The 27,603-nt window shown below is 41.5% G+C and overlaps 4 protein-coding genes across 4 annotated transcripts; 1 reads left to right on the forward strand and 3 right to left on the reverse strand.

Moving 5' to 3' along the window:
- Positions 1-1,166: 1,166 nt before the first annotated feature.
- Positions 1,167-15,332, forward strand: PKNH_1028800 (conserved Plasmodium protein, unknown function; the record flags this gene model as incomplete). The annotated part of the gene is made up of 1 exon (XM_002259733.2): positions 1,167-15,332. One exon carries the CDS (start codon positions 1,167-1,169, stop codon positions 15,330-15,332), a length of 14,166 nt encoding a protein of 4,721 aa, XP_002259769.1.
- A 986-nt stretch (positions 15,333-16,318) lies between these two features.
- Positions 16,319-21,466, reverse strand: PKNH_1028900 (centrosomal protein CEP120, putative; the record flags this gene model as incomplete). The annotated part of the gene is made up of 1 exon (XM_002259734.2): positions 16,319-21,466. One exon carries the CDS (start codon positions 21,464-21,466, stop codon positions 16,319-16,321), a length of 5,148 nt encoding a protein of 1,715 aa, XP_002259770.2.
- A 2,025-nt stretch (positions 21,467-23,491) lies between these two features.
- On the reverse strand, positions 23,492-24,616 carry PKNH_1029000 (2-oxoisovalerate dehydrogenase subunit beta, mitochondrial, putative; the record flags this gene model as incomplete). The annotated part of the gene is made up of 1 exon (XM_002259735.1): positions 23,492-24,616. One exon carries the CDS (start codon positions 24,614-24,616, stop codon positions 23,492-23,494), a length of 1,125 nt encoding a protein of 374 aa, XP_002259771.1.
- Positions 24,617-25,617: 1,001 nt separating this feature from the next.
- On the reverse strand, positions 25,618-27,338 carry PKNH_1029100 (MOLO1 domain-containing protein, putative; the record flags this gene model as incomplete). The annotated part of the gene is made up of 6 exons (XM_039114112.1): positions 25,618-25,718; positions 25,923-26,241; positions 26,460-26,595; positions 26,740-26,826; positions 26,987-27,043; positions 27,208-27,338. The coding sequence occupies 6 exons, from the start codon at positions 27,336-27,338 to the stop codon at positions 25,618-25,620; spliced, it is 831 nt and encodes a 276-aa protein (XP_038969732.1).
- Between the last annotated feature and the right edge of the window lie 265 nt (positions 27,339-27,603).

Raw genomic sequence — 27,603 nt, forward strand, 5'->3', positions numbered from 1 at the left:
TTTTTTCGTCCTCCTTTTCGACACTTACCCACCCGTGCGAATAAGCTCAGAACGGAAAAACGTATTTCACCTTTTGAGAAAAGAAAAGAAAAGAATTTCCCTGGAGTCCAAATGTAAGCTTATGTGTACATGCTACTGGGAAGAAACGACTTTTCCGTGTTTAACTTTTTTTTTCTTTTCTTTTTTTTCTTTTCACCCTGAACAGGTGAACAATGAGCTTGTAACGAGTGAGGCTTATGTTGCTCATTTTATTTTTTTTTTTTTAATTTTTTTTTTGTGAATTCTTTTCCCTTTTTTTTTCCACTTTTCCATCTTTTCCGCGCCCTTCGCTTTTTATGTTTCTTTTATGAATGAACTACGCGCAGGGAGCTTTTTCCCTTTGGCGACGGGGCGTAGGCCTTTTTTTTTTTTTTTTTTTCGTTTTCAGCTCCCCTTGTGCAAGCATACGCGCGCGGCGCGCAGGCACATGGAAAGGCAAAACCATGTGGACAGGAGATGCTTCGCGAAAGCGCAAATGCAAGCGTGTACGCATGTGTACAGATCTGCGAGCGCACATTTTTCTGTTCATCTTCACATCGTTGTAATAACCTTGGCGAACCGTTTCAACAGTTCCCTGTCCCCACTTGGCTCATCCCATAAAGGTTGTCTTTCCTTTTGGGCCCCTGCATTTTTGTTCTAATCTTCTCATAAAAAGGGTGGTAGTGGTTGTGGTATTTTCTCCTGCCAACTCCCCAATAATAATTTTTTTTTTTCTTGTAAACTTCACCAAAATGCGCATGTTTGAAAGCACGCCTTTTTATTTATTATTGTTTTTTTTTTTTTTTCATAGAACTCCCTTAAATATGTTCTCCTGTTTGTTTCTTCACTTTTTTGTATTTCTACATTTAGCTACGAATGTTTTAGTCTCCTTTTTTTTTTTTTTTTTTAATATACATTTGACGGTACAGACATTTGTACTTATGCGTGCGGAAGGGTAGTCTGCACATTTTGCGCTTCACCACGTGACCGCTTAGTTTAGTTGGATCTTTTTTTTTTTTTTTTTTTTTTTTTTTTGATCATCTGTGGGGTGTGTTTCGTGGCAAATACGCACGTTCATACGAACTTATATACATTTCCTACATAGAGACTCCCCGAATAAACCACCTCTGCAACTGCACTGAAACAAAATGAGTAACCATCTATGTCCAAGTGTGGGTTCATCCGTGGATAGCACGCTCTTCAACGTTCTGGCGGCGGGGAGGGAAAAGAGCAAGCAGACGCTAGAGGAAATTAAGGAACTCCAAGAAAGGAACAAAACGTTGATGAAAAATGAGCTCGAAGAATACAGAATCGTTAACGAGCTTATTAGTGAGAATATAGGATCCATGACGAACCTTCTAACTACCCATAGCGATTCATCACAGTTAAGCGGCACACTGGGAGGGGTGGAGAAAGCACAAGAGGTGACAGAATCGAGGGAAGAGGAGGAGGAATTATACCACGAACCCATACCTCGTTGGGACGATAATAGCGGAGGAGTGGACAAAACAAAACATCACACCAGCACACATTTGGAGGAGAATGCAGAAATCACAGAGAAGGAAAGGAGAGAGGAAGGTGCAGTAGTTACCTGGGACAAAATTAGTAACCATGAGAGTGACCAAATTAGTAAAGAGAGGAGAGACCAAATTGGTAACCATGAGAAGCCTCCCCAAAAAGGAGATGCATATGCGGGATTCCCTTCCAGGATGAATCTACTCCAACTGAAGAAAAAAATAGAGCGTCAACGATTGGCCCTCTCAGACATGAAGGGCTATAAGACGAATACTATGTTACTTAGCGAGGTGGAGAAAATAAGGCAGTTATCTTCTAGCGATAGAACAGTCGTAAAAACTGATGCAATGGGTTCGTTACATCAGCAAGGAACTGGAAGGAATGATCATGGTTCTGTTTCTAAATTGGCCTTAAATGAGGACACAACCATTTGGCACACTCCAAATGGAGAAGACAAGAAGGATTGCATTAACGGAGGAGGAATTATTCAGCAACTTCTGATGAGCAGTGATTTCCGTAGTTCCATCAGTTCCAAGGGGGCGCAGTGTGAGCCTCTGGGTGAGTCGTTCACCATGTCCATGGATAGTGGACCTAAGGGGGGTAATCCTAACAAGTCGAGTAGTGGGGATGATACTACAAAAATGAGAAGTGCCGACTGTAACGTTCATGTAGAAGCAGATGCAGTTGGGATGATGAAAAACTTCCTTCATCCAATCCGTTCTGTCGGAGATTTCCCATTCCCCTCCAGTGATGAGTTGGAACGTAGTAAATGTGGAGACACCACTCCATGTAGGAACAGCAACGACGCTATGGGAATGAGTCGGATAGATTCGCAATACTTTACGGGAGAAATTATTGGAGAGGATAACGGAGGGCAGAGTCTCCCTAAGTATGCGTGCTTGCAAAGGGGAAAGGACACAGGAGGATCTACCAATCACCCTATTGTGACAAAGAAACATTTAAGAGGTGAACAAACAGATGATCATAAGTTTCTGGATGTTGTAATTAGATTATCCAGATTAAGAATTAATGAAAAATTTAAAAGGAAGCTACAGTTTTTCAACAACTTCTGTCTGTCCATTTGTGTTCCGATTTCGTATGAGAAGGAATCTGATGGAGTAGAGAAAGAACAAGGTGGACGGAGCGCCAGTGTAAATGTTATGAGTACATGTAGGATGCCACCAATGAATGAGGATCTGGATATACCCAATTTGGAAAAGATACATATGGAGGGGAGTGGAAGGGATACGAAAAGTAATAGAAGCGGGAAATATCTAAACCACACAAAAGGAACGAATGAAGGAAGGAATGAAGGAAAGACCAATGGACACGACGTCTTCATCACGTACGATAATGTTTGCCTAAAAAGCAACCATGTAAATGAAAACTTTATCAATTGGGGGGATGATATACATTATAAGGTGGAGAGACAACTTTTTGAGAACCTCGAGAAGATAGCCATTTTACTATGCGCCAGCGAGTATGAAGAGGGAGGAAGGAAAAAAAAAAAAAAAAAAAAAAAAAATTCATCCAAATTGTTTACTATGCAACAGAAAAACGTTACCATCATCAAGTCTCTCAATAGGCCATTCATTGTTCCTGATTGGTACGAAATTTTGGCGTATGGTGAAGTTCCTTTTATATCAAAAGTTGATGTGGAAACGCCACTAAGGGAGTTGTGTTTCCCATGGGGGGATTCCTCCAACTTGGTGAAGCGTCCACCTGTAATGGTCTACCTGCAACTTTCCATACAGTACCTATCGAAAGGGGAAGATAATTGTTTTCTCCGCAGAAAGGGGAAAACTTCAGAGAGGCGTTCCTTGACGGAACCCTCACGACGAGAAAGAGTTGAATCACGAGAGGATGGAAATCTCTATGGCGAAATGAGGAATGCCTCCAAAGAGCACATTACGCAAGATTTTGAGAGTAACCGTAGCAACTATGCAGGGGAAAAACACACACAGGAAGTAGACACTGAAAAGGGAAAGAGAAGACATGTTGATTCATCCTCCGCAACGGTAGCACATTGCTCCAATCGTGATGTGAACGATGTGCTGTATATTTACGTGCATAAAATGGTGAATTTGTCGAAGGAGGCCTTTGATAATATATCCATCTGTGTAAGGTTCACCAAAGAGGAAAAGTATGACTATAAGAATTTTCCCCTGGAGGAGGAAAAAACATTTGATTTTTTTGTACACTCCAAGAGAAAATTGAATGAACTACGGGAGGTGATAATAGAGGTGTGGAGGGACTGCATTGGGGAGGCCAGAAGAAGGAGGAGTCACCAGGGGGAAAATTACCCCCAAGAGGAAGGTAGGGATTGCGTTGGAATAGTGAATATCCCTTTGGAAGATATTATCGAAAAAGAACAAGTGATATGTTTGGAGAAACATTTGGAAATGACTCATCAGTTTTACGAAAATATAAACTTTTTGTTTTGGATCATTCTGGTAAGAGGACAGGGAAATAAACAAGAAAATGTTCGGCAGTTTTGTGAAAAGTACATCGAAAATTATTCCAGCGAAGCCAATCATTCCGTACCGAATGGAAGTGACCGGATGGATAAATCAGTAACGAGTTCCGTCTTAGCTCCACCGGGTAGCGTTCTACAGGGCAGTGACCCATCCGATAGCAACCCATTCGGGGAGGAAAAATCATCCATGTCCATCAATGAGCAATACTTTATCTATGACGAGGAGAGCCTTTACAACAGGGAGTGCTACGTGTACGAGATGCAGAGGGAGGTGTTACAGAAGGATGTACGTAGTGGTGCTCTGATAGCCAGTGTTATGGAGAAGAGTGCAGGGATCGCAGCGAATGGGGACGAAAAAAACGATGATCTGAGGATCGATGATGAAGGAATAGAGGATCACATTGAAGAGAACGACGTGAGTGTAAGCGCCATCAACAGTGATGGAGACGAGCATGAGCAGACGAAAAAAAGAATGTTAGAGAGAACGAAGAGGGAGAAAACAAACAAAAGGGAAAAGAACCCATCGATCTACCTACCAATCGAGTTCATCAAAGAAGAACTACTTCTACGAGGAATGAAGGAACAGTCAGTCCACGTAATGATAGCAGACATGAAAAAAAACACAACCAAAAAGGACGACAAGTATATTTTAAAAACACATGTTGAAGAATACATTGATAAAATATTTACCAGATGGGAAAAATTAACAAATAAATTATTTATTAGAAATAAAAAAAAAATGCACCTAAATGATGTGTGTGAATATTTGGATAACATGTACATTGATGACGATAGATACATTAGTAAGGAAGAATTTTTCATTTTTTTTCAGGAGGTCGGCATCGTTTTCGTAGACTCCACTGTATTCGATGATCTGTGCTTACTGTTCTTTGATAACGAAAGGAAGGAAATATATTTTTCAGCCTTCTCCTCCCTGATTATAAAAAGAGGAGTTGAGGAACTCAAAAATACTGTGTATGGTTACGACGTTTTGTTGAAACTTTTTGGATCCTTCTACGAGAACCAGGTGACAATAGAAAACCTAGAAAATGAATTAGTAAAAATTAACCTCCAGACAAAGAATTATTATTCATCTAGAATCAAAAGGTACTTTTCTTCCGAGGCATTGAGGAATTCATCCATTTATCAGGGTACTGCAGATGAAAATTTAGGGCGCTTTTTAAAAGAGGAAGAAAATGTGTGTTCTTGTACCTCTCTGTTGTTTTTACACTCCATCAGATTTATGCTGAATAGATTCAACAACAAGGATTTCTCCAACCAGGATTTATTTTTCCTGGTCAAGTATCTCTTGCAGACGCAATGTAACTACTCGCGAATGGATATTCGCGTCCTTGTGAACGTTATCAAGGGCATTGAATCCGTTAATTTGAGCTTCTTCCTTGCTCTCTACCATATGTATGTGGAACAACACTCCTCAGGAGAGGGCCTACCAGATGATGCGCATGTTGCACGTAGCGAGACCTTTCCGGGGGGTGAGCATAGTGAAGAGGAAGAAAAGCGCATCCTCCTTTGTCAAGGCATGGGTGACAGCACAGATGGACGGATTGGTAATGCCATGATCGCATCTTCTCCCCGAGGAAGCGCGCTCGATCAAACAGATCATACATCTGGCAACGAAGCGAACCAGGAAGCGGACTACGAAGCGGATTGCGAAGCGGATTGCGAAGCGGATTGCGAAGCGGATTGCGAATATAACCCCTCATCATGTGGAGGCGACGAGGAGGGAGGACAGATGGCTTTGTTCATGATGGAGAAAAATGACAGGGAAGAATCACTCCATACGGGGGAGCCCAATAAAGGTAGTGACATTATTAAGGGCGACGCCCCTCTGCAGGAGGAGAGTACCCCCATGGGGGAGGCCCAAACGGATGAACAAAATTATGATGGTACGAAGGAACCCTTGGGAGAGATTAGTACCAGCATAACAGAGACACAATGCGATCCCAGTTTGATAAGTGGTTTAAAGGATCCGGGACGGAAGGACCAAACAGGTGATCACACGATTGCAAGAAAAACATCTAATGATGCACCGTCAAATTATAGGAGGCAAAAATACATGAGCCAAACGAATAGAACTACTTTTTGGAACGCCACAGAGGAGAGGAAAAATATCAGTAAGCCAAGAAAAGACATAAGGAAAGGATTAAAATATATACTCATGATTCTACATGGGAAAATTGTGAGTGGGCTTATAACTTTGGAATATATTTCTGAGTGTCTCTTTCGCTACTTCGGGAGAACAAGGAGAAAGGATAGAAATGAAGAGAATGACAAAGTCGAGTTGCTCATTCTGTTCGATATGTTGGGTCTTTACACATCTTATGAGATTGCCCTGAAGGTACTGGACTGGTACGCAGGACAGGTAATTCTAAATAGGGGAGAAGATAACCATAACGGTGTGTCTGTAAACAGGTTAGAAGGAGCAGTGTGGAGAGGAAATCTTTTTGAGGGACATCACCATCGGAACATCTCCCTGCTACGGGACTTCACAGCCATCAATCACGAACATAACATAAAGAAAATTATGGAGAGGCACTATCTTAACGAGCACGTAGGTGGAAGCATATTTTCAGGTAGCACACTGGAACATTTTTTTGCTCTCCTAAAGGAAAAAGACATAGGCATAAAGGCTTTTTCCAAAAGAAATATTTTCACGTACAAGGATTTTTACGGAACAGTTGAGAATCTCAATTTAGATTTCTCCAGAAATTATATGCGTCTGTTGTTTTCTAATTTATTAACCTACGACTTGACCTCCTTCACCAGCGTAAACAACAAGCTTATTTTTTACGACTGCATGGAGGCTTATTGGTTGAACTGGAACAGGACCCACTTTGAGTTCCACGGGGGGGAAGTGCACACTGAGCCACAGATGGAGCCACAGGTGAGGCAAGAAGCGGAACAGGGATCGATGGCCCTATTGGACAGTGTCAAGCAGAGGAGAAAAGAGCTAGCCATTTTTAACAGAACAAATCAAGAGGGGACCCCAAAGAAAGTCAGTTATATTCCTTACAGAAGCAGATTAGTACTTGTGCACGAGGAGTTGACCACTTCCATGGAGAAGGGTGTCCCAGTGAGGGATTCAACATCGGGGGTGACTCACATACTTGGAACTCTCCCCCTGTACAGTTTATTCTTTTACATTTCCGAGAATGGAATTCTAAAAGGAGAAGAACTAATAAAGCACTACTTTTTTATGAACATGTTCAGATGCGAAATGAGCTCTTTAAATGTGGATGATTATGCGAATGATATTTATACGTTTTACGATTTTTGGCAAGTTTGCAAAGACAAATGTATGAATCTGTGCAAGTGTAGCGATGATGACTCATTTAGGGAGGATCTTTTAAGGCTGATAGTGATCATAGATAATGACCACCATAGTGGTAAAGATGCAATACGGAAGGGATACAGCGGAGGAATGAACCCCATGGGTGGATCGACTATAGCCAAGTCGCCTTGCTCACTTCAAACCCTATTGAAGGGGAAGAGTCACCTATTTTCGAAGAATTTCAGAAACAATCTCCGCATTTTGCGGATGGCCGTAGAGAACCTGCGCAAGGGAATCACCGACGATTCGAACTTCCCCCTGGGTTACTTCCTTGGACGCAGTCGTAGCGCAATAAGCCAGAGTGTCGTGAGCTCTAACGTCAATTGGAACAGAAGCGGGAGTTATGATGGGGCTCTGGGAAGACGAAAGGGGAGCACACACACGGGGGATGTATCACTTGTGGAGTTTCTCAAAAGGAATAAACATGTCGTAAGGCACATCCGGGAATTCTTTTACCTATTTGTTTTCTGTTGCAAAGTAGCGAACAACGAGTCAGTGGATTTGTCCTTTCACGAGCAGGAGTGGATTTTATATCGGGGCAAATTCAAGGCTCACTACTCGCAGAGGGTGGAGAATAAACAAACGTACGTGTCTTCTGATGGTTTAAAGACAAGAAAAGAGGATAAGCCTAATTACTCTCCATTTGTATATAAGGAAGTGTGCATATGTTGTGAAGAGAAGAAATTTACGAGCCAAGAGTACAAGTTGATGGTGTATCCATACCTCCTTCTACTTTGTGACTTGCTAAAAAAAATTGTGCACATTTATAAAGATGGACATACGTCCTATGTGAAGAAACGATTTGTTCTTAATTATGAAGATAAAAATGCGAGGATAACTTTTTTGCATCGGGTGGAAAATATTATGACCAGGTCAGGCAGTTTTGACTCCAAAGAATGGAACAAGATATACAGCATATTTGAAGCTCTACACGTTAGAATTGATGAATTTCTTTTAAATCTGTGGAAATGTCTGGAGATGAATAATTACATCGTGAAACTCCCCAATGGAGCTATCCTTTTCAACGATAGTTATAATACCATGTGGGATTTGATGAAGCCCAAGGGGAGTGGCCGTTCTTCCCATTGGGGAGATGTACGTACAGGTAGGAAGACGAACATTCCAGGCAAAAGTACCTTCCTGGGGGTGAGGAAAACAGATCATAATTCTGATGAATGGAACAAACTGTACGTAAAAAATGTAAAATATGTTATTGTCTTTAACAAGCTGTTGTTGTCCGATGTACGGGGGATCAAGGAGAGGAGTGTACTTCAGACGAACTACTTCACACATGACAAAATTTTCACGACACACATGACGAATTTGTACGTGAGGACATTATTTAATGAGTGCATATTGACAGGACTAAACATTAACCGATTGTTCGCACATATAGATAAAAAAGACTCATTCATTTATGTCCTGTCCAAGAATTTCAATCATATTTTTTCTGAAGAAGACATAGCATTATTTGTAAAGAAATACTCCTTCATAGTGGATATGACATCTCTCCATTTGAGAAATTCATGCCATAATTTTTTTTCAACAAAAATTTTTTTAAATGACCTGTACAGGCAAGGTGAATATTACAATGCGGAGTTGAAGGGAAAGCTGTTCAAATTTTTTTTTAAGAACGAAAATGTATTTTTTTGCAAACACCACCAGCGCATTGCGCATACTAATTTCGAACCAATGGATAAACACCATTTTATATCTTGTGATAAGCTCAAGAACATTTTGTCCTTGCATGGTTTGTTTCTTTCATGGGCTGAGTTGTACGACTTTTTCCAGCCGCTCAACAAATTCTGCGTCATTTACGATTCTAAGAAGTTTGAGCTACACGAGGCGGGGAAACCGGGCCCATACATCTTGAAGGCGTACATCAACCTGCCGAATTTGTTGCGCTTAGCGGGGCAGGAGGCACAAAGGGGAGTGGAAAGGCACAAAGAGGGGGAGGTGTGGAACAAAAAGGGGGCGAAATACCCATCCAAAGATAACCTCAAGAAAGAGAAAGATGTGGAAAAATCTGGATCAAAAAATGATTTTCACAAAAAAGACAGCTACACGGAAAAGATGCCCCCAAGCGACCCCCACTTGTCGTCTTGCAAATTTGGAAGTAGGATCTTCTCGGGGATGGCCCCATCTAAAAAAGAACCACCACGAAAGACAACCACAAAGGGGAGAAAAGCAAAGGAAGAAGAACCAAAAAAAATACTTCATCTTGACAGTGAAGCGGTGTACACAAATTTAACAAAAACGAAAGGGCTACTTAGGACATACTTCTACGACTTTCGTTTTAACAGCCTAACCATGGGAAGAATTTTATTTTTTTTTTTCATCAAGCTAGCCAATTTGAAGTCGAAAAGCGATCTCACACATGGGCAAATGTATTATGGGATAAAATGTGCAGGGAAAAAGGATATCGTAAAGGAAGAAATGAAAAATGCATGCCACCTGTTGCTCAACATGGATGAAAATAAGTTAAACTCCATCATACCAGATGACTTTGTTTTGAAAAAAAAAGAGTTTCTAAATGGTGTTCATTTAAATTTATTCCTTCTCAGAGATAGGTTGGACTTCTTATTCGGAGAGGATCATTCCTCACCAATTCATGTGCATCAGTTTGTTCATTTTTTCGACACAGAGAAAGGTGCAATCTCCTTTTCGAATTACAGATTCGTATACAACTTTGCCTACGAGTGGGTAAATCTCATGCACATGAAGGATGAATATGTCAGTAGGGAGTATTGTGAGGCGTTGCTTGCAGAGTTTCGCTTGCCTGACATGGCGGATGATAGCGATGGGGATGAATCCAATGTGAAGAAAAAAAAAGAAAATTTTCAAAACGGAGCAGAGACCATGGCACAGAATGAGAAGCTTGTATTGCGGAGTCTCCCGGAGAGAGAAGCTACTCCTAGTAACTCCAGTCCGAGTTGCGCCAATCTGCATGACCCATTAAAAGACAACCGAAAAAATCCCCCCGTAAGGGAACCTCTTTCGAAAGACGAACTTGTGAAGATGTTCGAAAAGAACATAAAAGGAAAGTGGAAGAAAATACTCCTGCCGATTTTTCAGCGCAAGGATTTCTATGTACATCGATTTAGGATTAAAATAAAGGAGTTTACAGGGTTGAAATCTTTTGTGCGCAAAATGGAAAACAAAAAGTGGGGAGGGGGGGAGCCCAACGTGGATAATAAATCTATCCATTCGAATCGATCAAACCGGCCGAATCGACCGAAACAGGTTAGCGCTCCTATCTCACTCAGCTACTTTTGTTGTTTTGCCATGAAAGAAATCGTGATCGAAAACATATATGCAGAGAGTACTATACCCCTTGGAGGAGAAACAAAAAAAGGTGGCGATTGCCTGCATGCGAATTATCTCTTCGAGCACACCTTCTCAACCATAAGGGAAAAAGACATAATTACGCTCTTCGAACATAATAAGAAAATCTTCAAGCTGAAATTGCTCCAGGAAGGGAACATCATAGCGGAAGCAGATCTACACATTCTGGAGATGTTTTCGATCATGCGGAATGAGGAAAAGAAGAGCCACAAGATTTTATGTTTTATTCCTACCGATGCTGATAATAAGAACATTATCTTTTTAGATGTAGACATGTATTATGAGAGGACGGAAAAGGGCTCAGGTGATCCCATATTTGAAACTAGCCATAGAGTAGTTAGCCCCAATTTCTGCGTTGAACAACCAGCCCAAGAGAATCCCCATCAGATGAACTTAGCAAAATCAAATTCATCCATCCTACGTATATCTGAAAAAAGCTCTTCTAATAAAAAGGAATTAATAAAAAGAAACCAATCTGGATTAAGTAACAATTGGTTTGATGATAAATCGGCTCATCGCGCAAACCATTGTATGCATCAGGAAGATAAATCCACCTTAATCCACAGAAGGACCAATTGTACTCTTGTTGATAGCCGACAGAGGAGAGACGGATTGACATCCTCACCTGTGGTGCACCCACGGGTAACAAACGGAACCACCCAAATGATGCGTAGGTGCAGTGGAGAATACGTTTGGTTTAGAAATGGCCGAGAGGTTCTTTTGGCAAATCATGGAGGAGCAATTGTCACACATGGTGATGGTGCCAACAAGACCAACTGTATGGATGAAAGCATCTGTACCGAGTCAAAATCGATCATCCCGGTTGATGATATATTGGGGGTACACACCTGCAGAGAGAACCCCAACGGAAAGCATAGTAGTAGAGCCGAGTATCAAATGAAAGATAAGGACGGAAATGTGAACAGATGGAAAAAGGATATCAGCCACATCTACCTAACCATTAATCGGATAATCCTTCCAACATACGTAATTAGAAAAATGCTTAATAGAATAAGTGGAAATGAAAATGTAGACCGGCGGGGTGACGATGTATTTGTAGCTGTTTACGTGGAGGTGTATCAGAGGATGGACCCCTCACATGGGAGTGGCAGTATCCACAGTAGAGGCGATGGGATGTACGAGTTGCTCTCCCGATCCATTCCACAAATGGTCAATTGGGAAGAGGGAGACACCTCCCCAGAGGGTAGCGATGAAAGTTTAGAAAGTTGCTGCGAAGACGGCGGCGGTGGGGATTATGAAAGTCATGTCGATAATGGAGCAGTGGGCAGAGAGAGTAGTCGACCAAACGGTACATCACCTGATGGAGATAGGGGAAAACTTCACCACATAAATACAAATCTCGGTGAGCAGATGCATCCTTTCACGGATGAATCACATTCAGCAAGCAAGAAACTACAAAAGGAGAAGGAGGAGAAAAAAAAAAAAAAAAAAAAAAAATTGTCAGGAAAACGCTTAAGAATATACAACTTGAAGATAAAGCATAGGGAAATTATCAAAACGGAGAGCAGTCCATACGTGGAGGGGAAGATAACTGTGAAGGCTCTGATTTCACTTAATCAGATTTCTGAGGATGTCACAATTGGAGAGAACTTTTTTAAGATAAAAAATATTTTACACGAAAATGATGATATAGTATTGTGCTGGGAGAGCTTGTTTCATGGTATTTATGGAGAAAATACACTTTTTGACGAAAAGGAGGAAAGGAAAATGCTAATGGACAACTCAGATGGAAGGATGGGTTCTTCTACTGATCAGGTTATAAGGAGGAACAAAGTCCAAATGGTGAAATATCCCAAGGAGGAAGTTGAAAATTTAGCAATCGTACCACATATAGATGATGACAAAAGGGAGAATGATGAAACGATACTTGGGAAAAAATCTTCTTTAGAAAAAAAAAAAAAAAAGGAAAATTCTATCGTACAGTTCGATAGCGCAAATGCGAATGGGAGAGACGGAAGAGAGAAACAACCCCTTGGCTATGTGTCATTTGAATATGAAATAAAAAGGACAGAAGATGAAAAGAATTACGAGAAGAGAGATTACTTTGTAATACCCAATTTTGTAAAAATTTATTTTCTAAAAAAAAATAAAAAAAATGATCATCTATTGAACGAAAAAAATGACTTGTTGAGAAAAACAGTTTTGGACAAATTATTTGGAGATGTACTGAGGAAGATCAATTACAGAAAATATGTAAAGGTAGATACTCTCTTGGATGCACTGAATAATTCAATCTATTTCAATTACATGGACTACGTTATCAGACTGTTTCGACATTATGTGGGTGGGGACATGTCGTTATTCTTTCCTGTGGAAAATATTTTATTAATTTTAGCCTTAAGGAAATTGTCCTCTCATTTTTCCAACGTGATGATGCATTTATGTAAGGAGGTTCATCAGCTTGACGGAGATGTCAACTCTTTGGGTGTGGTAGAATGGTCTCATTTCATCAAGTGTATGTTGAAAGCCCAGTGTGGTTCCACTAAAGGGGGAGATGTAACAGAAGGTAGAAGCACTAAAAATGTTAAGCGTGAAATGCCTGTAAGAGCATCGAAGCAGAATCGACATGACAAATTCTACCATAAACGGAACAAATGGGAAGGGCATAAAATGAAGATTTTTTCTTCAACATCATCTTGCGTATCCTCCTTTTCTGCCTTCACCCAAGGAGATACAGGAAATGACACTTCTTCTACGGTCTCTTCAACAGATTTGCACATGGAAGGAGAAACTTCTCTACAAGTGAAGCATAGGATGAAGGAAGTAAAACCCCTCAGTCAGAGAGACTGGTGTTTGTTGAACCAATGGGAAAAGTGGCACCTTCACAAAAACGGCAAGAGCTTCTTCTTCCTTTTGTTGTTCCTAGATGATATGCTTATTTTTTACAGAGAAAATAAACACGCAGTGAAGAAAGACGAAATGCATATATCGCTACCCCACACGTGCGGTCATGCCCAGGTGAAGAACAAAGAGTGCCCTCTCCATATATCGCACTATTTCAGTGAACTGAAAAATGGTTTAACGAGGAAACGTGGATTTTCTAATGGGAAGGTGTGCGGTGAGGTGGGATATTCGCCGTGCGACATAAGTGCAAACAGAAACTGTTCGAAAAATTGGTTGCGTTGTTGGGGCAACCACGGAGGAGACATAGATCATGCACAACGGTATGCACTAAAGACATGCAACCATAGTGGAAACCATTTCGAATCTTCTGCTCGTTATGCACACAGAAGAAGAACGACCCTGAGCAAACACCGCAGTAGTGATGCATCCCCCGAAGAGATGTACAGAAGAAGCACAAGTGCATCCAATCTTCTACTTGCACGTGAGCAAAAGGGTAAGAAGAGAACCTCCATATATCATTACAACCTTTTAAGAGATGAATCGAGGATCCCCCCAGTGAAGGATCCAAGTGATGAGGAATGCACAAATGGAGTTAACGGATTTACAGTGCTAGGTAGGGATAACAAATCAGACAATTTGTATTTCTTGCAAGGTGAAAATGAAGACACGGTTATTCAAATGGACAGAAGGAATAAAGGAAAGGTTGACTCTTCTCCCTATAGACTTTACGTCAAGGTGAAAAAATTACTTAACGCGGTGACATTAGTAAAGCAAAAGATGGCAATGACATTCCAAATAGTGTTGAGCAATTACGACTGGATGCAAGCGGATCATATGCCCCCCTATTTTGTTACCCCCCAAGATGGCTATATTATCAATAAAATTCAGGCGGTAAGTAGGCCCCTTTCGAATAACCCCCATTCGGGTATTAAAACGGTAGTTGTTCTGACACTTCCAACATATGAGGAAATGAGAAATCTATCCACCGCCATGGTAACGAACAATACAGCAAGTCTTCCTGATTTTCTATTCAAGGGAAATGGTAAAAGGGGCACATCTTATGCCCTCTTGAAAATGTGCTTGCAGAATTTGTCTCTCCAAATATCTTTTTATGATATCCCATTTGGGAGCGACATTTTGTCGGGAGAGTTACATACCAATGACGACCTCCTAGGGTGTAGCATCTACCCGCAGAAACCACAAAAGTGGAGAACGAACAAGACCCTCGTTGCTAGCACGTTCATTCCGCTAACTGTTCTTTTGAAAAACCATAAGACCAAGGTTAGGGCGCCTCTGGTTGTTTCTCCATTTTGCAACCGTCCAGCAAGACGAAGCGACATGGAGGTGGAAATTCTCCTTAAGTATGAGAGGGTGGACATTAGAGGCGTGGAACAGAACGACGTACATACAGTTGTGAAAAAGAATGGGCAGAAATTTATGCAAAAGAACGCGCATAATTTTATGCAAAAGCATGCACACAATTTTGTGCAGACGAAATTCATCCAGGCGAAACCCACGGAGGACAAATCCCAGCTGCTCAAGTCCAAGATCGAGACGTGGGCGCACGGAAACTTCTATGGGAAGGAAAAAACACCCGAATATTGCATCGTACCTGACGGTTTAAATGTCGACTCCTCTGCAGAAACGCAATCAGGGTTCCGCTTAAGTGACGACTTGGACCTGTCGGGGGGACACAACTCGCTTGACTTCTCTAATATTCCCCTACTAATCCTTCCGAAGATCCCCCCGCCCATATCGTAGTGCACCCATGTGGCAGAGGCATTTTCTTCCACCACACGACCTACGTGGTTTTCATATTTCCCACTTTCTGGTTAAGTATAGGTTGGAAGGGCGCGCATCGACATTGGTGTCATCATTCGCGTCATCATTCGATCACCCATTCTGCTGTCCCATTCGTGTCATCATTCGTGTCACCTTTCGTGTCACCTTTCGTGTCATTTCCTTGGGGTAGTTTTTTCCCCTCAATCTCACCAAAATGTACTTTCCTTTTTTGTTTGCTCTTCAACAGTACTTCCTTCATATATAGTGCAAATTTGTTTGTGCCTTCCATTCGTCGGGGGGTTCTTCCACTGCATATTTTTGCTTTTTTTTTTTTTTTTTTTTTTTTGTGCCTCTTTGCAACCTCGCAAATATTCATTTTTTAACTTAGTGGGAAGTGTCTGCCAGGTGGGCGCTGGCTACTTCTCCCCTTTTGCTATCTGCATTCCCGCTTTGAGGGCGCTTCTTAACAGTTTCCTTTGCAATATCCCCACCTATGAACCCCTTTTTAATCGTTAAACCAGATGTGGTGGTCATCCCCTTTGTGGAGAAAAGGACGACTGTCCGGTTTCCTTCCTCGCTGTGTTAACTGGGTTAGACATACCCCCTTCTGTAGAACGTTCCAACACAGGTGAGCAGTCAACACTTTTGCAAAAACATATGGGATGAAAATTTCGCTCCATTTGTCCGCATGCCTCCACCTACATGTGCGCTGCACCTAATCCAGTCGAATGGTATATTTTCCCCTTCTTGGATGATCCAAACTTCCCAATTGAGCATAACTTCAGATGCGTCTTATTGACTTTCCATGGGTGTTGATTCTTTCCTTTTAGATAGCTTAACCATTCTATGGGATGAGATCCTTCTATCATGTTATTATTAATGGATGAATTTCTCTTCCAAGGAGGTCGCCCCGTGAATGGTAACTAAACTTCCTGCTACACACGACTGCTAACATACATATCAACCTAGGTTCTATGTTCTCTATGCACATGGGACAGGTTCTGGTTGTCTCTCCTTCTTTCCTTCATCTTCTCAGTAACCGAATCGATAACCTTTCTCATTTGATCCTTCCTGTCTTCCGAGAGATGTTCTTCATTATGACAGTACACACACTCATACGACCTTCGCCTGCACGTTCCTTTCATATGCCCAATACAGGGGTAGCATATTCCCTTATAATGTAGGAGCTTCGATGGATGGTAGGATGAATGAATGTCTCCATGCTCTCTATTGTGGCAATTTGGGCATCGATTCCTTTTTAAGCACCCATTATTTCCTGAGAAGTAGAAGGTACACGGGTGGCAGACTCCCCTGTCGTGCGCATCTCGTTCTCTGTAGCCGACCTGTTTGACGTAATGGAAATGCTTGCCTGCGTGGTGGTTGACTTTGGCGCGGTCCTCTTCGGAAATATTCTCTTTGGAAATGTTATCTTTGGAAATGTTATCTTTGGAAATGTTTTCTTTTGAAATGTTTTCTTCGGAAATATTTTCTTTTGAAATGTTATCTTTGGAAATGTTATCTTCGGAAATATTTTCTTTGGAAATATTTTCTTTGGAAATGTTATCTTTGGAAATATTTTCTTTGGAAATATTTTCTTTGGAAATGTTATCTTTGGAAATGTTATCTTTGGAAATGTTATCTTTGGAAATGTTATATTCGGAAATATTTTCTTTGATGGTACCCCCATTGGGGAGCCCCCTTTTTGCGGCTACGCCTTCTCTGTGTGTTGCATTTCCCCCGCTGTCTCTATCTCCTCTTCCCAAATTTGCCTCCTCTGCATGCGACTCATTATGACAGTACACACAGGCGTGCATGGGTCTGGTGCATTCGCCCTTGAAATAGTTCGCACATGGAACGCACAACTTCTTTACGTGTAAAAGTCGAGAGGGATGAAACAAGGTGTGAGGGTTCCTATGATCTTCGTGGTGACAATTTAGACACCTTCTTCCATTTGAGCATCCATAAAAACCTATAAAATAGTAGACGCATGGATGGCAAGCTCCTTTTTCATGTCGACTTAGGAGACTGGGACGAAAGGATAAATTGTGAGTTCCTTGATCAATAGGTTCCTGTTTCCTGCGCCATGATTTGGCCTCTTCCTTGTCGGAGATGAATGTTCTGCTTTTTGATTCTCTTGGGTAGGGGGAGTCAGTGCGATAGCTAGAATCACTTTGGCTCTCCGACAGTGGGCCGCGTTCACTACTCATGTCGGATTCGTCTGCACGGGGGACACGCGGATGGGAGTTGCGACGGTTCTGATGGTTGTGATGGTTGTGATGGTTGTGATGGTTGTGATGGTTGTGATGGTTGTGATGGTTGTGTTGGTTGTGTTGCTTCCTATCGATGCGGTAGTTTCGTTCATTTCGGCTACGTAACTGACTGCTTCCTCTACTGCTTACGTCTTCAGGCGATGAATATCTCTTGATATGTCTGGCCTGAGGGTACCTTCCATTTGCCACTCTTCTACCTGAAGTTACATTCTTCATGGAGCGCCAGTTATCATCTTCGATAACTCCTTTACTTTTTCTCATTACACTTTTAGGGGCTCTTCTTTCTGTTGCTTCTTTTTCCTCCTTTGTCGAAATGGCGTTACCATTGCTTATATATTTGTCGCCTTCTTTGCAAGACAATGTACAATTTATACCTCCCACCTTGGAGTCCTCCTCCTCATTTTCTTCACTTCTACTGGGGAGGTGAACTTTCTCCTGACATTGTGATTCATTTGGAATAATTTTTTTTTTATTAGAATTGGATACAGTACTCTTGTTTCGTCTTTCCAGATTTATTTGTGTGCATTTTCCTGATGAAGAGGAAGGGTCTCTTACAACTTTCTGTTTCGATGCGAGTGTGGAGAGACTTGAACTGCGTGTTCTGCTTTTTAACTCCAATGTGGATAGATGTGAACTGCGCAACTGCTCCTTTGGCTTTACAGCGGATTTACCTGAGCTGCGCCACTGCCGTTTCGATCCAGAGGTGGATTGGCTCGATATACTCCCCCTACGCATTCTCACGTTGGCCATTCTTTCCATATCCTTTCTGTGTGATTCGTCATGACAGTAGGCACATTGGTCCATTTCTCTCGTAGTTCCAGTTTGACTATGTTTGCAAGTACCCCTAAAATAGTCTACACAGGGTTTACACTTTCTCATTCGATGGAGCATCTTGTAATAGCACAAATGGCTGGACGTATTGCGGTGCTCCTCATGATGACAGTTCCTGCATTGGAGGGCGTAGTTGCATCCGGTAGAAAAATAAAAGGCACACGGAATGCATCTACACGAATTGTGTTCCTCTATCGAGTATGCTCCTGTTAATTCGCCCGTCATCATTCTCTGTTTCCTCCACGTTTTTCCAGCCACTTGGTTCCAATTGGCGCGGCCCTTCCTTGGATTTCCTCCAGCACGGTGATTGCTAACGCGATCACTGATAACGCTGTCGCTGATAACTCTGTCACTGATAACACCCCTCGCCCTCTGTGCATTATGTGTTGGTACATCTTGAATAATCTTCACTCTGCTGCTGATCTCCTCAATCTCGATGTCTTCCTCACATTGACCTTCATCATGAAAATTTCGAATGTCGTCCAGGGGCAATTTGCTTAAACTTTGAAGATCGTTCAAATGATATTTTGCCTCCTGATTGGTCAGAGAGTCCACCCGTTTGTTGCTTTCACTTGTGCAGGCGGAGGAGGGGCCCTTTCCGAAGTAATCATCTATCCCCTCCTTGTTAGTGCATTTTTCTGCATTCGTGGAGGCATTGCTTTCTCCGCAGTTGTATTCGTCCTTGAAGTGCCTGCCCACGTGCCTTCCATGATGGCTTCCTAAATGGCTCCCTCCATTTTGCTGCCTACAAATATTATCATCATCGCTTTTCATCTCTTGATCGTGGGGATTTATCATACCTTCTCCAACAGTACCATTACAATCATCCTTACTTTTAGATTTATCTTCCACCCATGGATTATCCCCTGTTATATTTTCATAATTCAGATCCGATTTCCCATTTATCAAACTTTTATTTTTCCCCTTTACATCTGTCTCTGTGCATGTCACAAAATCGGAACAGGAAATGTTCTTCGTCTCATGGTGCAAATTTTTAAATACATTTTGTTCTTCCTCCCCTTTCGAAAACTCTTCTTGATTATGTACAATTAGAGGTTCCTTTCCTTTGTGGCTTGTGCTGTAGCACATGTGGTGTGTATCAAGATCACTTGGGTCGTCTGCATACTCCCTGGAAACACACTTTTCCTTTCCATCTTCTTCATTCTTCTCATAAAACTTTGAGATATCTTTCTCACACAAATTATTTCTTAAGTGCTGCTCATTTTGTTTACTATAACTTCTGTACCGTCCTGTTCCTATTTCTGTATCCTTTTTTTTTCTCTCTACAAGATCCTCTTTGTTCATGCTTCCTGTACTTATGTGGGCATTTCTGCTATTATTTCTTGAGCGTGCATATTTTTTGGAGGACTCACTTACATATGTGCTTCTCTTGTGTGAATTCTTTTTTCTTTCCCTTCCAGGATAATCCCTCCTTGGTGAATCCCTCCTTGGTGAATCCCCGTTTAGCGAACCGCCCATTGGCGAATCCCCGTTTGGGGGGCGGGCGTGTCTCCCCACACTGCTGCGTATTCGGTGACTGCTCCGATGATACTGTCGCTCCGTGCTCAGGTTAGAGGCGTTGGTATCGAAGGTGGACTCCGCCATGATGGATGCAGAGTCGGCCACGTTGGCCTGGCCATCCTCCACGTTCGCAACATTCGTAACATTCGTAACATTCGTAACATTCGCTGCTGCCGCTCTCCCCGGTTGGTGCTCGTCGGAAAATTCCCCCCTCAAAGATGCTTCACACACGCCCAGGACATTCTTCATTTTTATACCGTAGGATATGTGGTCCGTGTCGTGACAATACTCGCCATCCCCCTCGCATGAGCATTTCTCCTCGTTAATGTGTGGACACACTTGGCAAAGGTTCTTGTCATGAAGGTATGTCATAAAGTATAAACTAGAGTTTTTATTTTTGTGCGCCTCGCTGTGACAATCTGGGCAATTGCCATTGTCCATGCAGGTGGCTTCCGCATCCCCCAGAAGGAAGTAACTCCTACATGGTTTTTTCCCGTGTGTATCACACTCAGAACATGTTTCCACCTTTTTTCGCATCCCCTCACTGCCATTTTCTCCACGTTCTTCGACAGTACTTTTCCCCTGACCGTCGTCATACAAGCACATGAGTTCCTTATCCATGGTAACAAAAAGGTTCCGATGAGAAGTGCTGTTCTTCCCCTTTTGGAAACTGTGAAGCAACTCTTTCGTAATGACATCTGTGTGTTTTCTCTTTGCATACAAATCATTCAACATGCGAAAATATGAGTGTCGTACTTTGGGCGGTAAATGTTCAACGGAATGGCAAAAATGGCATTCATTTTGGAGTAAACAAAAACCATCTCTAGATAAGTATGAACAGACTTTACATTTATTTCTCATGTGTAACATCTTATGAGGGTGCAAAGCAGAATCCTTATCCGTGTGATTATAATGGTGGCACCATCTGCACTTTATGTTGTTGCTACATAAATTATTTGGACTGCTAAATTTGAAGCAAGGGACACATAATCCATATATGTGTAAAAACTTTTGAAGAATGAACAGAATAATTTCTTCCTCTTCATTTAAGTGAAAAATCTCCATCAAAGATTTTGTGATGGTATGCCCTTTTGCTCCATAAAGTTCATTAAAATTTGCTAAAACGCTATTTCTTTGATCCCCTAATTGTGAATATTCTTTCAGTTCACATAGTTTGGATATTTTGGTTGTGTCATTTATTCCTTCTATGGGTGCTTTATTATGGGAAGGATTTTTCCCTCTGTAGGAGGAGCGCCTTCCTCCTCGGTGTGGGCTTCTTCCTCCATGAGAGGGTCTTCCCCCCCCTGGGTAGAGCCTTCTTCCAGTGTAAAGATTTTTCCTTTCCCCCTGAGTGTCGATCCTTTCAACAACAGCATTCGCCAGTTCACCTCCCCCGTCACTCCTCTTCGCAACGGTATCCATCATTTCCATCTCCCCCTCGGGGACCAAATCACATTTTGTGAACTCGTCAGACGGGCATTGTCCCTCCATTATTTGGTGATCTCTCTAAAGGGTCTTGTGTGCACCTGGCCAATTTAAGGGAAATCCCAGATCTGCATATACGTTTTAGCAACTGCTCAGTGGGGGAGGCTCAAAGAGAAGGTATTTTCACTTTTCTGGTTAGGAAGATTTTTTTTTTTTTTTTTTTTTTTTTTTTTTATTCCACTCGTTTATGCACATGTGGGGAAAGGCAGGCACTCCTTTTGGATGATTCCTCCTAGGTAAACACGCACGGTGGTAGAGAGGTGAGAATAACTCGCGCCCTTCCTGACGCGTTGAATACACAAAAAAGGGTGCTCTTTCCAAATGGAGAGGTGATGATATATACACGTGACTGAAAAAAGAGAGCATCGGTGTGGAGAATAATGCCCTCTTCGCAACAACGTTGCGGCTACGAGTGAAGTGGAGAATATTTTTTAAAAAAAAAACAACCCTCTTATGTTTGAAGTTACACAAGGGACAAAAGAGGTGGTAAAAATTTTGTAGATATGCAAAAGTGTGGGTGCGAAAAAGCACAAAATGCGTGATGGTAATAAAAATGCCCTTCCTTTTTATACACAAATTGGAAATACAGGTGTATTTGGGAAGTGTTCGCTCGCATGCCATTTCTGCCTCCGAATCTTCACCTTCGGTTTTGCGCACCTTGCAATTTACAGCGCACAGCAGCTGTGAATCTCTCCCTTTTCAATTATGACAATGACGGCAATTTCCACCTCCCTGCTAACGTTTCCGTTTGCCTGTTCTTTCATGCGTTAGAAATTCGTGTACACGAGAGACCTAACTTTCTGGAGAATCCTGCGATGGGCCCTTATAATGTAAAGCCCCCAGGAAATATCTTTTTTTTTTTTTTTTTTTTTTTTTTTTATATTCTCTCGGTATTCTTTTCTGTACCAGAATTATAAGGTGCGCACAAATTGCAAATGGCGCCTTGCAGTATATGTCGTTTGATTTTAGGGGGGTTGGCTCTTTCCTTGCCTTTTCAACTTTACACTCTTTACGCTTTTTTGGATTACTCCCCTCTTGAACCAACTGGACTACTTAAACGGGAAACTCGCTCCACATAAGTGAATGCAAAATGACCGATAATTTTTTTTTTTGGGAACATGCTTCTTTTTTTTTTTCGGCGTACACTTGAGTACGTGTGATGTGCTATTCTTACTCCTGTGTTTTCACCACGGCAAGATGCGGCCGCCTTTTCTGCACATATAAAATAGTACCTTTTGAAATAAGTAACAACTACAGTTGCAGTGCAAATGGGTGTTTCCTCCTTATGTGTTATTTCTGGATGTACATGTGAAGGGCACGCACTTGCGTGATTAGGTATACACAGCTTCGTACATATAAGTAATCTATATGCAGATATATGTATCATGCATACATGTGCACAACGGAAATGCGTAGGCGTAGTGGGAAAAAAAAAAACAAAAGTGCTGGTGAGGTAGGGGGAAAAATTAGCAAAAATGGAAGTGATACCATCGTGTGCATCACTTCCATTTTTGCTATGCACAGGTTCCTTGCCCCCTCCAGGAGCGACAAGCAGACCATCTATATAAAAGGGGAGTTCCACCCCATTTTCTTTGCTTTTTTAAAAAAAAAAAATGTACTCCGCGGAAAAGTACGTAAAAGTGTAGCTTCCAGTTTACCAGGAGCTTCTCCTTTAGGGTCCGAAAAAAAAAGAGAGGAAACTTAGTCATCCCCCCCCCCCCCTTTGTGGGATAACACTTTTGGGAGGAGGGAAAAAAAAAAGTTCGTATAAATGTGCCCAACAGGGGATACCCATTTTCTGTATCACACCGAAGGGGGGAATACATTTATAAATATGACTAAAATTATCATCCTGAGTAGGGGGGACGCAGAAGAAGCTCCCACGTCTATGGGCCAAGCAGAAAAAAAAAAAAAAAAAAAAAAGGGAAGAGGATATTTTTGCACGTATATAATATAATATCATGCTTGGTACTTTTACCTTCCCCCCTCCCCTTTTATATACCTACACAATATGTTAATATCCCCACACACCTAGTTGGCCATCATTTTTTGTGCCTCATACACTACTTTATGCTCGTCGGGCATGTAAAAAGGTTCGTATACATGGGGAAATGGAGTATCATATCCGCAGACTCTCTTAATTGGTGTGTGCAAATTGTAAAAACACCTCTCTTGAATTTTGGCAGCAATTTCTGCTCCAAAGCCGTTGGTCACTTGAGCTTCGTGGGTTATTAAAAGGCGTCCTGTTTTTTCCACCGATTTCTGAACCGTTTCAATGTCCCAAGGAATGATGGTTTGCAAGTCTATAACTTCACAGTCGATTTTGTGCTTGGTCAATAATGTATCAGCTGCCTTCTTCATTTTATGTACTAAGGACCCCCAGGTAACAATAGTTAAATCTGTGCCTTCTTTCACTACATCAGCTTTGCCTAATTCTAATTCGTACTCCTCCACGGGGACCTCACAAACGGATGATCTGTAGAGAATTTTGGGTTCAAAAAATAAGCAAGGGTTGGGATCTTTAATGGCTGAAAGTAACAACCCCTTTGCTTTGTAAGCGTCACTAGGTACAATAATTTTAATACCAGCTGCGTGTGCAAAGAATGCTTCTGGACTTTGTGAGTGATAAAGACCTCCATGGCCTACTGCACCCCACGTTGATCTAATAGTTAGTTTACCCACATCGAAACTGTTTCCGGACCTGTATCGATACTTTGCTACATCATTCACTATTTGATCAAATGCGGGGAAGATATAATCTCCAAATTGTATCTCTGCGATGGTCGTAAATCCATTTTCTGCTAATCCAATTGCAAAACCTATAATACCTTGTTCACACAAAGGGGTGTTAAAAACTCTTTTATTTCCATACTTGTTTAGTAGATCTAGCGAACACCTGAATACCCCTCCAAAGGCTACATCTTCCCCGAGGAGTATCGCATTGGGGTCTTTTTCAAACACGTTGTGCATAGCTGAGTTGATTGCTGTAAACATGTTCATTTTCTTTTTCTCCCCATTATTTGTGTTGGATAGAGCTCTGAACGCATGCATCATCGAACCGCAGCGCAGAGCGGAGTTTTTTGTTCCACCGATGATTCCATTTTTGTGTAAGCCAAATTTTAAAAAATTTGCTACACTGCGTAATTCCCCCTTCATTTTTTTTTTTCAAAGTCCAGATGCTAAAGTGTAGAAATGATACCTAAAAGGAGATTGTGTAAATCTTTTCGTGAAATTTGGGGGTAGTACACTTTAATCTGTGTTGTGTTTTATTTTTAATCTCTGCAGGGAGTATTTTTTTTTTTTTTTCTTAATTGGGAAATTAATACCTCCTTAGCATATTTAAAAGTAGAAATAAAATTCCCTTTACACTGAACTTTTTTTCTAAGTGAATACAATCACCTTTTTATGCATCAAAATATATTTTTTTTTAATTGTGTCAATTTTGAAGCATACCGTATTGGTGGGGAAACTTAATGCGGTTGGTGAGCGGAATGGAGCTCTTCCACCCCCCGAATGGGACAGTGCATAAGCAGAAAATGTACATGTGTATAGGCACACCTCTGTGCTCTTCTTTTTTTTTTTTCCTTTGTCAATATTTCCAGAAAGGGGCTTTAACTAGTTAGATACAGTTCAGCATAATTATCAAACAAGGGATTTATGTAACGAGGAAGAACACACACAGCTTCCTTCATAAAATGTTTCGATTTTATTTGTAGCCTTTTAAGCGACTCTATTTTCGTTGAACTTTTTTACCTTGCAGGTGCATAATAGCTATTTTTTTTTTTTTTTTTTTCATAATTTTATATTACCTGTTCAGGCAGTTTAGTACATTTTGCAAAAAAAAAATGCACCTGAAATAGCTGTATCGACAAAAAAAAATTATGAACAAAAAAAGAAAAAAAAAAGGTTATTTTTACCCTAATGCAAGAATGCACAAGTTCCCCCCTGCCGAAATTTTTAGCCGGATAAGAAACTCTCTCCTTTTCATGTACCCAAAATTGACCTGATTTGGCCCTTTTGCATGTAAAACATAGGAAAAGGGGGAAATTTATTGAAAAGGACAAAATCAACCTTTTTTTTTGGCAGAGCGTCCAATAAATGGTGGGGTGCAAACTGCGGAGCGATGTTATGGAGATACATTTTGCATCGCTCATCGATCACTTCTTTCCATATGTAACAGTCGCTATGTATATTACAACGACAGACACAACGTACAAAAAAATCAGCAACAAAAAAGTTTTCCCTGTGTTGGTCAGCTCTACGAAAGGAAAAATGGTAAGAAGTTACAGTGGCAGTGATCAAATGGGAAATAATTAAAACTACGGGATGATAACAGTTTGCGCCAACGCGTCCATCGGGTTATTTTCTCGAAATATGGAGCGGGATGCATACAGCTCGCACCGTAAAACATGTGTAGGTGTACATGTGCACTTCACCCGTGGGGGCGTGCTGTTATCCTCACCTTGCGGCTTCGAAGGTAACTTTGCGTTAATAAAATTCAATGTCTCGATTAAAGACCTGCCAACCGAACCCGTGGCAAAGTAAGTAACCATAAACTGCTTTGTCACGTCCTTCTCCTTTATGTACTTTTCCTCAACTCCTTCCCTCGTCGAAATAATGAATCGCCCAAGTTGTTTTACATATACAAGCAAAATACCGTCGTGACACTCCTTGTTCCCTATGCCCCATTTTCGCAACAACTTTTGAGAGAAACTTTTTACGGCTTTCTCATAGGAGCTATTTTTGGTGATGATAATTTCGGGTACCAGCGCGACTGAAACCTGGTGGTGGGGGGTAGAGAACAAATGCCTAATATAGCTCAATTCGAAAGCTGTACAATATATGTGTGCATGCTTATGAAGGGTGGAAGAATGTTTTGCTTTGGCCCTACCATAGGAGGGGGAAGAACGCTCATATATATACATATTAATATATAAGCATATGCATATATATATATATATATATATATATATATATATATGCCCGTGAGTTGGCCTACTTGGTAGTAAAACACTCCCTTGTTGAAGCACTTGTGGAAATTGGTGTCCCGTATCTTCAGTAGAGCCGCCTCAACTTCGAGCTGTTCACTCAAACTCAGAATATGGGATGGGTCACACAGCCAAGTGTGGCTGATCCTGACAAGCGAGCGTGAAGGGGCATATATGTGTGCACATACGAGGAAGTATACACCTATGAGTATTTCACCTATGTTTTTGCGTAAAGAGAGAACAAACTGGACGCTAGGAATTCGTCATGTGTATGTATTCTGCGGCAGTTACCCTAAGGATAGGACGCACTCCTCGGGGTTAACGAACGGGTCAGGGAAAGAATGTTCATCGTAAGGTTCACCTGCGAGGGGGTAGTGGCTGTCGCACAGGGGTGCAATGTAGGGGGGTGGGGGATGAGTCAAGAAGCGCGCATTGGTACACCGTTTCACGTAGTGCACTGTCAGTGTCTCCTGCATGGGCATCGAAGAGCTACGAAGGGAGCATCCCCGACAATCGCACTACTTCGTTTGGTCTTAACTCGTCATCCACCGCAAGGTCCTGTATCAATGGGTACAGCTCCTTCTCACCAGGGGCCCTGTATAAAAAGGGGGAGAAGCGACATGAAAAAGTCGAAATGAGGTGAGAAGAGTAGTATGGCTACCCATCCCGGCGACGTTGCCTTTATCTCTCCTTCACTTATTAACTTCTATATACATGCACAGTTGCGTTCTTTATGCACATCTAGTTGTGCTTTCTTACATGTCCTTGTTTTTCCCAAGGGCATCCTTGAAGTAAAACTTGTGGAGTAAGTCTAACTTATCGCATGAGCAACATTTTAGAAAAATGAGGAAAAAAAGGAAAGGCCAAATTACAACAAAGGGAACTTTCATTTTGCCCCCGCGTGGTATTATATGGTTTGAAAATTTTCACCAGGAAATAAAAAAAAAAAAAAAAGGGAACTAGCAGCACGGTGAACGATCAAAAAAGTGAGCAGAAGATGCCTTTTTGTTCAATGGTTAGCCAAAAGTTGTAGACAAAAACGTACGGAAGAGCAGTGCCTGTGGAGAAAAATACTCTAATTGATATTTAGTGGAGGGACATATGCGTATAGCTTCTTTTTAAGATTCCCTTCTTCGATGATCATTTTTTTTTTTT

This window comes from Plasmodium knowlesi (assembly GCF_000006355.2).
Source record: "Plasmodium knowlesi strain H genome assembly, chromosome: 10".
Taxonomy (NCBI): domain Eukaryota; phylum Apicomplexa; class Aconoidasida; order Haemosporida; family Plasmodiidae; genus Plasmodium; species Plasmodium knowlesi.